This window comes from Balaenoptera borealis (assembly GCF_965194805.1).
Source record: "Balaenoptera borealis genome assembly, chromosome: 5".
Taxonomy (NCBI): Eukaryota; Metazoa; Chordata; class Mammalia; order Artiodactyla; family Balaenopteridae; genus Balaenoptera; species Balaenoptera borealis.
Window position 1 is genome coordinate 77,080,028 of NC_138862.1, and position 13,685 is coordinate 77,093,712.

The following is a 13,685-nucleotide window of genomic DNA, read 5'->3' on the forward strand; positions in this document are numbered from 1 at the left end:
AATCCTTTTTCAGGTAGGTTGCCTATTTCATCTTCATTTATTTGGTCTTGTAGGTTTTTACCTTGCTCCTTCATCTGTAACATATTTTTTTGTCGTTTCATTTTTCTTTTTTTTTGATGGGTGGGGCTGTATTCCTGTCTTATTGGTTGTTTGGCCTGAGGTGTCCAGCACTGGAGTTTGCAGGCAGTTGGATAGAGCTGGGTCTTTGTGTCAAGATGAGGACCTCTGGGAGGCCCCACCCTGATTAATATTCCCTGAGGTCTGAGGTTCTCTGTTAGTCCAGCAGTTTGGACGTGAGCTCCCACCACAGGAGCTCAGGCCTGACCTCTGGCCTGGGAACCAAGATCCTGAAAGCCACATGGTGAGGCAAAAGAAAAAAAAAAAAAAAAGGAAAAGAAAAAAGGAGCAGTACAATAACAAAGAATAAAAATCAAAATAAAATTAGAAAGATGAAAATATATTAGGAAAAATAAAAATGTAAGTGAAACAACTGTAATAAGGTAAAACAAAACCACAACAGAAAAAAGGGGGAGGGGAACAAGCCAAAAGGAGCAGAACAAAAAGTATAAAGAATAAAATAAAATTAGAAAAATAAAAGATTTTTTAGCAAAGAATAAAAATATAAATGAATCAACAGCAATGAATCAACAAGGTAAAACAGAACCCAATTCTAAAAGAGGAAAAAGAAGAAAGAAAAAAAAAAACCTTGGCTTTGGTGGGTGGAGTTTAGGCTGAGGTGGAACTTAGGCAGGGGTGGGGTTTAGGATGGGGTGGGACCTAAGTGGGGCAACTTTCAAGTGTGGGGTGTGGCCTCTGCTTGAGACCTGCCTGGAAGCGGAGAGGCAGCATATCCAAAGGGCTGCCTCCATAGTGTGGAGTTCAGGAGTTTGGAGGTAAGGCCCCGTGTGAGGATGTGGATGGAGGAGGTCTCATAGGGGGTCTCTGAGTATAGAGGTGGGGCCCTGAGTGGGGGTGTAGGGGTGGGGCTTGGGCTCTGTGCGGCAGGAGGGAGGCTCTGAGGGCAGAGGATTAGGCCTGGGAGCCCAATAGGCTTCCCAGTGCCTAAGTGGACAGGGAAAGCACTGGCCCCGTTCCCTTCCATTCCTTCATGCCCACCCCCTCCCTCCACCATCTCCCCCAGGGTCTCCCCCATCCCCGCTGGACCCGTAACCGTGGTGGGTCCCACTGTGTGTAGGAACTCCTCCCCTCCCCCAACTGCCCCTCAGGGGTGTCAGTCCCAGAGGTCCGGGCTTAACTTTTGCTCCCCCTTCCCTCCCTCCCACTCCGTCATGACCTGCGGGGCTGGAGGGGGCCTTGGTGGGCAGAAGATCAGGCCCGGGATCTCACAGCCTCCTGAGGGCCCAAGAGGGCAAGGGAGACCTGGTCACTCTCCCTTTTGATCCTCTGACCTCCCAGTGGTCCCGCAATTTCCCCCTTTGGACATGGGATCCTTTCCCCTCCCCCAGCCACCCCTCAGGGGCACCAGTCCTGTCTTGCCTCCACTTCTCCTCCCCCCTTCACTCCCCCCATGCCCCACGTCCTACCCGGTCACTGGGGGTTCCTCCCACCCCCTAAGGTGTCCGTGGTTCCCCACTAGTGCCTGGTGGGTGCCCTAGTTGTGCAGAGGCGCAAATTCTGCATCCTCCTGTTACGTCATCTTTACTCCTCCTATGGTAAGTTTTTATCCTCTTATATATTCGTAGATACATTCCTTCCTTCGGAAGACCCTTGCGTGGCCTAAACAAAATTATTGTTAGCGTAAGTGGGGTCCGGCTACTCAGTTATTTAAATCCAATAAAGAGGAAATGTTGGCGGAAAGGAAAGTTTTCTATATTTCCGGGGGAGTGGGGGGAGGGCAGATTCATGTCCAAAGGTCGACTGCCTCCACTGACAACCAGTGGGCAAGAGCTTTTATAGGCAGAGGGAGGGGGCTACATGCAGAACAGCACAGTCAGCTCTGACAGTCATCTTGAAGTTGCTCATGCAGTGGTCTGATCAGCGTCATCTTGATTGTTTTAAGTACAGTTAATCTTTAGTTCCAGGGTCAGTTTGTTCCCATTTCTTTCAGGCCAGTTTTCGGAATTGTGGCTGCTTATGTCATGGCTACAGTCTGCTCATCATGTAGTTAACTTCTTCCACCTGGCAGGGGTTTCAGTATGTACAAAACAGCTCAAAGGATGTGGCTCAGAATATTACCCATAGCCCTGGAGGAGGAACTAAATGTCCTTGACTTTACTTAAAGATGAAACTATTATTATTTCTTCCTGTTTGACTGTTTTCCATTGCTTCTGCATTTTCTCACTTCTCTGATAAAATGTATTCTCTGACTAAAGTTTTTCTACAGACAAAAGGCAGCTGGAGGACACGGAGGGGAAGAACCGTAGGGTTCTGATCTGTTTCATTATGAAGAATTTACTGGTTTGTTAATAGGAGTGTATTATGCAGGTGTTTTTTCTAGTTTAATGATAAAATCTTTCCTCTCCATTTCCTTCAATTCTCAATAGAAACTATAGAATCACAGGTTTATTCTCTTATTTACTTGATGGCTATATTTGGGAGTCAGTTGTTTTTATCTTATAAGAAAATAATTTAAAATAATTAGAGAAAGTTTAAAAATGAATACCGGCAATGTAGTAATAAAAGTATTATCATTATCATTTTCATATCAATACCAGCAATTTAAACGGAGTGCTTCTCTTCTAAGTCCATACACCATCTCTGGTGGATCTAATTTATAATTCACCCTCACTGCTTCCACTAACACACTTGCCCTGCTAATTCATGTCTCCAGGGGTAGTTTGTGCTGCACATTCAAGGCACCTCCTCTTTAACCAGATGTCTCTCAGCAACTGACACCCAAGTTGGCCAAACTGAATTTATTATATTTTTCACAAGGACACCCTTTTTTACATTATTGAACTCAGTTCAATTGTACAGCTATCCACTCATTTTTTCAAGCACGATATCTGTGTCATTTTCAACTTGGAATCCCTCACCACCTAAATTCTATTACATATTAAATTTTCCTATTCTGTCCCACAAATATTTCTTAAAACTACCACATCCCTTTCGTTCACACTACCATTCTAATTCTTCACGCGTTGTAGTCTTTTAACTGATCACTCTCTCCCCACTTTGGCCCCAATTTTTCTATTCTCCACAGTCTTACCAGAATGACCTTTATAAAATACAAATCTAAGTGGCTTAGATTCTTACATAAAACACCTAGAGATCTCCATTGTAACAGAAACAGTAGTCACTCCAGTATATGGGGTGCATTACTCTAGGGAATGAATAAGCTAGATTAATTGGGTACCAGTAAAACTGGGAATATTTATTTTTATAAATTTTATATGTTTTGATTCTTAAAAATTTATATCTTTGTGTGAGTTTACAACATATAAAATCTACGCATCTACATATATATTTTATAAATAAATGCATATAAATATATATTGAGGGTATACATCAGAATCTTTTACTAATAGATGTTCACAAAATAATTTGAAAATCACTGACTTATAAGAGAAAAACCCAAACTCTGTATTAGGGATTATAAAGCTCTTGTTGATTTGACTTCTGCTTGACTTTCTATTCTGATCTTCCCTGCTATAGTTAATTTCTCTGAAAAGCAGACACTTAGACAAAATTAGAAGTATAAAAGTTTGGTTAGGAAGTAACACTTGTGAAAGGAAAAGGGAAGAAGCATAACTGGCCATGATGCGGACCTGATAAGGTCTCTGCCAGCCCAATGAGGGTTAGAGGAGTCCCTCATTTAGCAGAAATGACTAGCATTTATACCACTGCCTTGCTCATTCATTGACCAGGGCCTCCTTGAAAAGAAGCTTGGCTCAAAAACTGAGGTGGATCCTGAAAGAACAAATGGCTGGTAGGTATAGACTAACCACACTCCTTGCATCTGAATGGCACCTCCCCATGTCTGTTGCATAACAGCCTTCTCTCCCAAGCACAGGCACACACTGACTCTTTACATTTCCTCTGCCTGAAAAGTCTTTTCTCTCATGTTCTTAGAGGATAGTTGAGTGACTCAACCAGGCTGCTTGGGTTCAAATCTCAACTTCTTTTTGGCTCGTTGAGCTTAGGCAAATTACTAAAGCTCTCTGTATATTTACAGATAATTGGTTAAGTTTTGTCAACTATAAAATGGGAATAACAATAAGATCTAAATCAGGGAGTTGTCATGTAAAGATTAATGTGTTAATACATTAAAACTATTTTAAATACTGCATGCAAATAGTAGGGACTCAAGAAATATTTGTTATTATTACATCTTATCATTTATTCAATGAAAACTACAGTTAGAATTCACCTCCCAAATTTCCCTTTGCATATTAAGCAAACCACTATTATAACACTTAAAAGGCTGTATTCTAATTATTTACTATTTTTTTTGTAGATTTTTTGATGATGGCCATTCTGACTGGTGTGAGGTGATATTTACCTCATTGTAGTTTTGATTTACATTTCTCTAATAATTAGTGATGTTGAGCATCTTTTCATGTGCTTTTTGGCCATCTGTATGTTTTCTTTGGAGAAATGTCTATTTAGATCTTCCACCCATTTTTTGATTGGGTTATTTGTTGTTTTGTTTTGGTTTTTTTGATATTGAGATGCATGAGCTGAGTATTCTAATTATTGATTGACATGTCAGTGTTCCACGATGTACTATAAACTGCTTGAAGGAATAAACTTTGTTTATATATTTTATATCTCTAGTACCTACAACAGTGCCTTGTACATAGGACAAACAGGAAGAAAAGAGGAAAGAAAGGAAGGGAAGGAGGAAGGAAAAAAAAGGAATGAAGGAATAAGTAAAGGGAAAAAGAAAGGAAGGAAAGGGAAAAGGAAGGAAGGGATCAAGGATTAGTTAGTTATGGGTATTGAGTCAGTTAGCTATTGTTGCATGACCAAATACCCGAAGACTAATGTGCTTAAAACTACAGCATCATTCATTTTGCTGAAAAATCTGCAATTTGGAAATAGATCTTGGAGATAGCTTGTCTCTGCTTTATGTGGTATCAGCTGGGTTGACTACTTTCAAGATGGCTCCCTCATATTTCTAGTAACTTGGTATTGACTGTTGGCTAGAAGCTTATCCAGGACTGGGCTAGGGCCTCAGTTACATTCCATGTGGATTTTTCTGTGGGTTGATTGGGCTTTCTTGGACATGGAGTCTTAAGAGAACCAGGCAAAAGCTGTATTGCCTCTTATGACCTAGCCTTGGAAGTCACATAGCATGACTTTTGCTGTAGTTACAGACCCGACCCACATCTCAAAGCAAGGAGCTTTGTAAGAAGAGCATGTGGGGTGGGAGATGATGTTGAAGCCATTCTTAACAAATGCAGTCTGCCATAGTTGTTGTAATGATGGTGGTAGTTTCTTGAAATGTATAAAATAATAACACCAATAACAACATAAAATAGTTGAGTATCATTTCAAGTAAGTCATTAAGTGATGAAATAATTAAAATAAAAAATTTGATATAGGAAGAGACCTGAATATAAAATGACTGGGGATGGTGATGAGACAGGAAGAGTCTATTCTTCCTCTCCTTTGACCATGTGAATGCTACCTTAAAGTTGTGAGCAGTGTCCATCCCAGGTGGCTACAGTGAGTCTTGTTGTATAACATCAAATAAACAGAAAAACAGCAAGGGATTGTCATGATACTGCTAATACCCAGATTACTTTACAGATTGTTATGTCCATCCTTATACATTGTCTTACCTGAATCTCACCTAAAATAATGAACCAAGGAAACCAACCGAAAAAAAAGTAAATAAATGTGGGAGAAGGATTTCTATGTAACAGATAAGGTAACTGAGACTCAGATTCTTAGTTAGTGGAAGAACTAGTCTTAGATAAATATCTTTTCATTTCCAATCTGTGCTCTCTCCACCACACCACTCAGATATTATGACCCTCTTTTTATAGTTTTAAGCCCCCAAATCCTGGACTCTTAATTTAAACAAGTATCTGAGATAAATCAAATGCCTCTTAACCTATTGCCAATTGTTTCTAACACTGACTTCCCTCCCACATCACAAAATGTCTCTCCATTATGGCATTTATTTCATCTGACCCCTGTTGCCATTGGTTATACACACCTGCCTCTTATACTTGATCGTACCTTGTTTGGCACAGAGATGGTTCCTTATCCATCACTGTGAGATTCCCATAGTGCTCAATACAGTGATTGGCACATATGTTTGTTAAATTTTTACCTAGGAGCTCAAGTTAGAGAGACATTATCAATTAATTTAGTTCAAAAGCTTCCAATATAATTCATTTTCTAAAATATAAGCATCTACTATATTTATTTCCTCTTTAGCATAGTAGTTAAGAGCACAGACATAGGACTAAAATACCTGGGCTTATATCCAGACTCTGCTGCTTGCTAGCTGCTGCTTGTTAGTAACTTTGGAGTTACTTTTTTGCTTCAGCTTTATTATTTGTTAAGGGGGGTGGGGTAGTAATAATAGTACCTCCTCATATGTTATGAAGAGTGAATAATAATATTTGTAAAGCAATTATTACAATATTATGTGGCACATGGTTAAGCACTATGTATTGCTATTATAATTCTTGATTTCACCTTGGCATCTTTAGAGAAGTCATGATGCTTCCTATACAGATTTCATTGATATTTTTTCCACTGGAAGACTGCTGATTATATACTTCTAAAAAATAAGCGTAACTCCAGGCTACCTTTTCCTTGATGAATATGACACTGTTGTTTTTTGCTTTATATTGTGAGGCCTGGCAGATACATGCATATCTCAAAAAAAAAAATGCTGCTAATTGATAGGGAAGTATTTGCATTGAGATGTTGTTTCTAAATCACTTTGTGGTTACAGGACATGCTGCTCTATCCATGGTGGAGAATAGTAACCTACATGGGACAAAGAAGTACCTACATTTTCCACCTTTTGCTGTTTTTGATTATTTTCCCTTTTGCTCTTTTGCAGGAAGAGTAAGTTTGCAAACTACTCTGGCAATGGCAAGACTTCCTTTCCCTTGTTTAATGGAGTGTTAAACACAGTCTGAGTTGGAGGCTTTGGAACAAGATAAATTCTCCACATAAACTAAAAATGGGAAGCTGGCTCTCTTTTTGGTGAGAAAAATGATTAACTCATTCATTCAGCCAGTCTTTTAACAAGCATTATTTTTAATGGCTGCTCTGAACCTCTTTTAGGTACAGGGGTTGAGGAGATGAATAAGAATTATGAAAGCCTTCCTTCTGAAGAATTTATTTTGGTGAAGGAGATTAAAAAAGTCTCTCGTGTATTTTAGCTAAATACATACCAATACATGACTTTTAGGGTCAGACAAAAAGCTCTATGATTTTGATGGGTGCAAAAATGGAAAAGAGTTTTGATAAGGCAATTGTGTGCTCAAGGGTCAATTACCAAGATTTAAGTGGGTTATCTTCTATAACCAAATAGGAACTTACCAGAATGTTTCAGGACTAAAAAGCAAACCTAAAGAAATCATTGAGTCCAACTTGAAATACTTTATTTTTTAAAAATCAGTTCCTTCTCCTTAGAATGCTAAGACCCTCTCCTTCATCCCACTAACTCCTTCCTTACCCACCTTCTCCCAGACCCTTTGACTCCCCTCACTGAGAGACACACACCCCAAGATTTGCCTAACTCCTGGTGAGCAGACCTGTCAGATTGTTCCTAGGGTCCCAATCTGTAAGGAACTAGACATCATCATTAAAACTGTAACATGTGAGAAAAAAATGGACTTACCACAGAGAGTAATGTTTATAGTCTGAAGGAACACTGAACACTGGAGGTGAGAATAAGGATGAGGTTCCCAAAGGCCAAAGACCCAAAGCAATAGAGTTCTAAATTACTTTCTAAGGACAGTGAGTCCAGACAAATGCAAGGAATATAATTTTCTGTGTGGACTATAAAAAGTTGGGGACAGAGCTGGATTGTTCAGGGCAACAGAGGAGTGGCTGGATACTTCTGTGAGCATCGCACAGAGAGTCCCTAGCCAGCTTCTGAAAATAAATGGTAATAGCCATCCTTGACTAGCACTTACTATGTGGCAGGAACTGTTCTAAGTTTTTACATGTATTAACTCTTGTAATGCTCACAAAAATATCTATGAGGTAGGGACTAGTATTATGATCTCCACTTTACAGATGAGGAAACTGAAGTCCATAGAGTTTAAATAACTTACCCAAAGTCACACAGATATTGAGTCAGAATTTGAACTTGGGCAACCTGAGTCCAGTCTATGCTCTCAGCCCCTCAACACGTTGACTGTTAATGTTGTCAGATATTTAACAAATATTTGCTTGAAGGAGCTTTCAACTTATTAGCCTATTGTGAAGACCAGCTTCTATTTATGCTTGGAGTATGAGCTGAGGTTTCCCCTTTCTTGAAGGTGTCCTCCTTGGACCAAATCAGGCTATGTTGGGTATCCCCCGTTCATCCTAGCCACAAAGTCTAGAACTTCTTGCTGTCAGAACTGTGACTTACTTTTTGAATTCCCAATGCCTGACATAGCAATGGGAGCTAAAGAGGAGCTTGTAAAATGGCATGCTGCGGTAGGCAGGATATTTAAACATAAGCGATACTTAGAGATCCAAAGAAAATTGAGTATGACCTTAATAATTTACAGTTTATGACCATTCTGAAAAGCAGTTGGTATATGCGTTAAATTTACATTCAACATTATGATCATTCATTATACTCTTCAAAGTCTTCTTCAGAATTTACAAAGGAGACAAATAGTAACTTCTACTTACATGTTAATGCTGTTAATGTTTCAGTATTAGATACTAAAACCACTAAAATGTTGCCCCCAGAATTAGAATCTCCTTTATTAGTTAACATAAAACAAAACTCTTCTGCTTTCCTTTTGTAGAAAAGGAAATCCATCAATCCATTTATCTAGCTATTGTTTAACAATTCTCTGTAACCAGTGATACAGATTGAAACTTTTCGTTTCTTCCCATCAGAATTAATCCTGAGTCCTCTTGTCTCACAGGTAGCTGTGACCTTGAGAAATAACATGATAAATAATAGAATGATGATCATTAATAATGGCTCAATATATTTCAACATTGGAGTTTCAAGCATTTGAAAAGGAAAAATTTTAAAGAAAACTCAGAATCATATCCAAGGTTATTAGTCTTTAAAGCTATAATGTGCTGTGTTTTGAACAGGTAGGTCCTACCTATGTCTTTGACAGCGCACAATGTGAAATAACTATGTGCATCATATTTTCACTTCCCTAAAAATTCTCTGTGCTCTGCCTGTTTATCCACCCCCTCAACCCATGCCCCAGCCCCTGGAAACCACTGATCTTTTTACTGTCTCCATAGTTGTGCCTTTTCTAGAATGTCATATAATTGGAATCAAACATTATGTTATTATTTAAGATTGGCTTCTGGCAGGAATGGGAGGCGGGGACCCACCTGGAAGTGCCCCAGCGCCGCTGTCCAGCTTCGGGCGGCGGCGGCCAGCCGAGCCAGTGCCGTGGCGGGGGCGGAGAGCGGCCACGGCGGCCGCACCTCCCAGAGTGGCCTGCGGTGCTCGGCCCCGCCCGGAAGATATCAAGTTGTGCTAGTACAACCATATAAATAATTAATAGCTGAAGTCTCAGTGTAACATCGACATTCACAGTGATGACAGATAAATGCAGACGCTTGGTAATCAAATACTAGGCGAAACACTTTTAAAAAACAAAGGAATTTCGGAAGTTCTAGTATTCTCCATGGCTGAAGCTGAGAGTCTGAAACCGTGATGCTTAAGCTCTATTCTAGATCATAGCTCCAACTCCTTCAGGATATGAGGAAAAGAGATACTATTTCCACAATGATAGATCTTTGGTTGTACAGGTTTCCCAGTGAGTGGATCATGATGACCGTATCGTAGGGACTTGCCATAGTATGGCTGCTTCCCGATCTACTCGTGTTACAAGATCAACAGTGGGGTTAAACGGCTTGGATGAATCTTTTTGTGGTAGAACTTTAAGGAAACGTAGCATTGCTCATCCTGAAGAAATCTCTTCTCATTCTCAAGTATGATCAAGATCACCAAAGAAGAGACCAGAGCCTGTGCAAATTCAGAAAGGAAATAATAATGGAAGAACTACTGATATAAAACACAAAGTACTCGAGAGTCATGGTTATCAGAGACTGTTACAGACGATTGCTGTACTCGAGGCTCAACGTTCTCAAGCAGTCCAGGACCTTGAAAGTTTAGGCAGACATCAGAGAGAAGCACTAAAAAATCCCATTGGATTTGTGGAAAAGCTCCAGAAGAAGGCTGATATAGGGCTTCCATATCCACAGAGAGTTGTTCAATTGCCCGAGATTGTATGGGACCAATATACCAATAGCCTTGGGAACTTTGAAAGAGAATTTACAAATCACAAAAGACATACTAGGAGAGTTAAGCTAGTTTTTGATAAAGTAGGTTTACCTGCTAGATCAAAAAGTCCTTTAGATCCTAGGAAGGATGGAGAGTCCCTTTCATACTCTATGTTGCCTTTCAGTGATGGTCCAGAAGGCTCAAACAGTCATCCTCAGATGATAAGAGGATGCCTGTGTGATGATACCAAACCTGAAACATTTAACCAATTGTGGACTGTTGCAGAACAGAAAAAGCTTGAACAACTACTCTTGAAATACCCTCCTGAAGAAGTAGAATCTCGACGCTGGCGGAAGATAGCAGATGAACTGGGCAGTAGGACAGCAAAACAGGTTGCCAGCCGAGTGCAGAAGTATTTCATAAAACCAACTAAAGCTGGCATTCCAGTTCTAGGCAGAACACCAAATTTCTATATATACTCCAAAAAGTCTTCAACAAGCAATGCCCCCTTAATAAGCATCTCTTTAAACCTTCCACTTTCATGAATTCCCATGAACCACCAGTGTATATGGATGAAGATGATGACCAATCCCGTTTTCGTAACCACATGAACACTGCTATGGAGGAGGCATCAGATGAAGAAAGTATTCCTATTATGTATAAGAATTTACCTGAATATAAGGAACTATTACAGTTTAAAAAGTTAAAAAAACAGAAACTTCAGCAAATGCAAACTGAAAGTGGATTTGTGCAACATGTGGGCTTCAAGTGTGATAACTGTGGCATAGAACCTATCCAGGGTGTTCGGTGACACTGCCAGGATTGTCCTCCAGAAATGTCTTTGGATTTCTGTGATTCTTGTTCAGACTGCCTTCATGAAACAGATATTCACAAGGAAGATCACCAACTAGAACCTGTTTATAGATTCTTCAGCTGACCACTCCTAAGCATTTGGACGACAAACAAGGAGCCCCAAAGAAAGAAGATGACACCCACACAGCCACCTCAACTCTGGGATTATACAGGTGTTGCTGAAGCCCACTGACTCTTGCATCAGGACCACAGAATTTAACTTAGACTTCCTTATTTTCTGTAACATCCCACTTTGACAGCTCCAGGACTAGCATGGGACTCTTCTTTCCAGTCGTTTGGCAAATTATGTGGCATATGGACCTTGGAGAGCATTCTGATTGAGTACTATCAGGACAACTGCCACTTAATGGACAAAGATCTTTACAAAATGGTAATATTCAGTGTTGGAGCGGCTGTGTGTATGATATGCTTGAGACCCTAGAAGAAATCCTGTCTAGCCTCCCATAGATATCAGCAATGAGAGATTCTGTTCTATGAAGGTGTGACTTCCCTCAAAGATGAAATGAGTATAGCCTCTGAAAAGTGATTAGCCTCTGTGTTGTCTCCAGCCAAGTCTGCTTCTCTTTATGATTTATCTCTGCCATCGTGGGCATGGTGAACTTCCTCCTAAAGGGGCTGGGAACTGGTAAGCTTACCTAAGGTATAAAGGGTGCATAGTATTTGCAAAGCAACAGACTTCTCCAAAATTTTATAGACAGCATTCCACATGGCACACATGGGACGTGCCAGTGGAGACCAATGCCAATGAGAATCTGTTAAGAGTCTCTGGACAAAAAGCTGAGCCTGAGAAAACCAAAACTAATGTCAATTTCAAATGCAACCTTCAGGCTCATAGAATAAGGCAGCTTTGATTACACAAAAGCAAAGGCAAATATATCAGCTTTTACAAAATGAAAAAAAAAAAAGATTGGCTTCTTTCACTTAGTAGTATGTATTTAAGGTTCCTCCATGTCTTTTTATGGCTTGATAGCTCATATTTTTTAGCACTGAATAACATTTCAGTGTTTGGAGGTATCACAGTTTATTTATCCATTTACCTACTGAAGGACATCATGATTGTGTCTAAGTTCTGGCAATTATGCTCTCAGCAAAGCTTTAAGTAATTATTCTTATTAGTTACAGTAGCATCCAAATACATTTTGAAAGTAATACCCAAAAGTATGAAACATATTAATTTTTTTTTGTCTACAGAAAATTCTTGGCAAGCACTTTGAACTTTTTGCACTGGTAGATTTGGAATCATTGGTACAGTAGAAAGAATCCAGGACTTAGAGTCAGAAAATTTGTGTATATATCTGGATTAACCAGTGAGTTCATTCTCTTTCAAGTAGGGATGTGTGTTTGGGTAACTGACTTGATGTCAGAATTTTGTTTGATTACAAAGCCAGCACAGAGTACGTGATATTAAAGGAAGCTATCAATAAGACAGACATCTAATGGAGAAAGTTCTTTCATGGATTAATTTCCTGTGATTCTGGACCATTCTTACTCTTGGTTCCTCTTTTTTCTAATTATCATGGAGCATAGACTTCTGCTATGTTGGATGCTCCCTCCTACCAAGAATTTGGAGATAAGAAAAGTAAAGTAGTTCTCTAGCTTAAACTTGTTCATCATTTATTGGATGAGGGCAGAATGTCTCCTAGGCTTAATCAGTGTTATTAAAAACTGTAAAAGTACTACATTAACCTAAGACCCAGGGATAACACAACAAAGTAGTATTTAGAGAAGAGATTTTATGTGGTTGTGAAAGCACCATCATTCTGGAAAGAGAAAGAGAGAGCAAAAGAGAGATTAAATCAAGCCTGGCTGGGGTGTGCGTGTGTGTGTGTGTGTGTGTGTGTGTGTGTGTGAGCTCATTACCACACACCCACTGAGAGGAGGTGCAGAGTTTAGGCACAGGTATTCATCCCACTTTCTACAGGGAAAGCAGTTGCCCTCAATATGTTAAAATTAATTCAGCATGATCTATAAGCTAGTCCTGAGTTTAAACAGAAGCTAGGCACTTAAAATGCTCTACCACAAATTATATAATTTAACAAATTATTCTATTGGCCAACCTTGTGAATTTAGTTAACAAGAGTCTGTCACCGGGAGGGGGAAGGGTAAGCTGGGACGAAGTGAGAGAGTGTCATGGATATATATACACTACCAGATGTAAAATAGATAGCTAGTGGGAAGCAGCCACATGGCACAGGGAGATCAGCTTGGTGTTTTGTGACCACCTAGAGGGGTGGGATAGGGAGGGTGGGAGGGAGACGCAAGAGGGAGGAGATATGGGGATATATGTATATGTATAGCTGATTCACTTTGTTATAAAGGAGAAACTAACACACCATTGTAAAGCAATTATACTCCAATAAAGATGTTAAAAAAAAAATCTGTTACCAAGAATTTGATGATCTATTTATTATAAAATCCAAAATGATAAAAAAAAAATGCATTTTTAGTCCTTTCAGAA

General features: G+C 39.7%; 1 protein-coding gene across 1 annotated transcript; it reads left to right on the plus strand.

The window, feature by feature from the left end:
• Positions 1-765: 765 nt before the first annotated feature.
• Positions 766-13,055, plus strand: LOC309629509 (ZZ-type zinc finger-containing protein 3-like; the record flags this gene model as incomplete). The annotated part of the gene is given in 7 exon segments (XM_082393605.1): positions 766-893; positions 1,704-1,758; positions 6,989-6,993; positions 9,421-9,607; positions 10,069-10,855; positions 10,858-11,162; positions 11,166-13,055. Coding segments are annotated over 7 exon segments (1,593 nt in total). The 3' UTR covers positions 11,292-13,055.
• Positions 13,056-13,685: the final 630 nt, after the last annotated feature.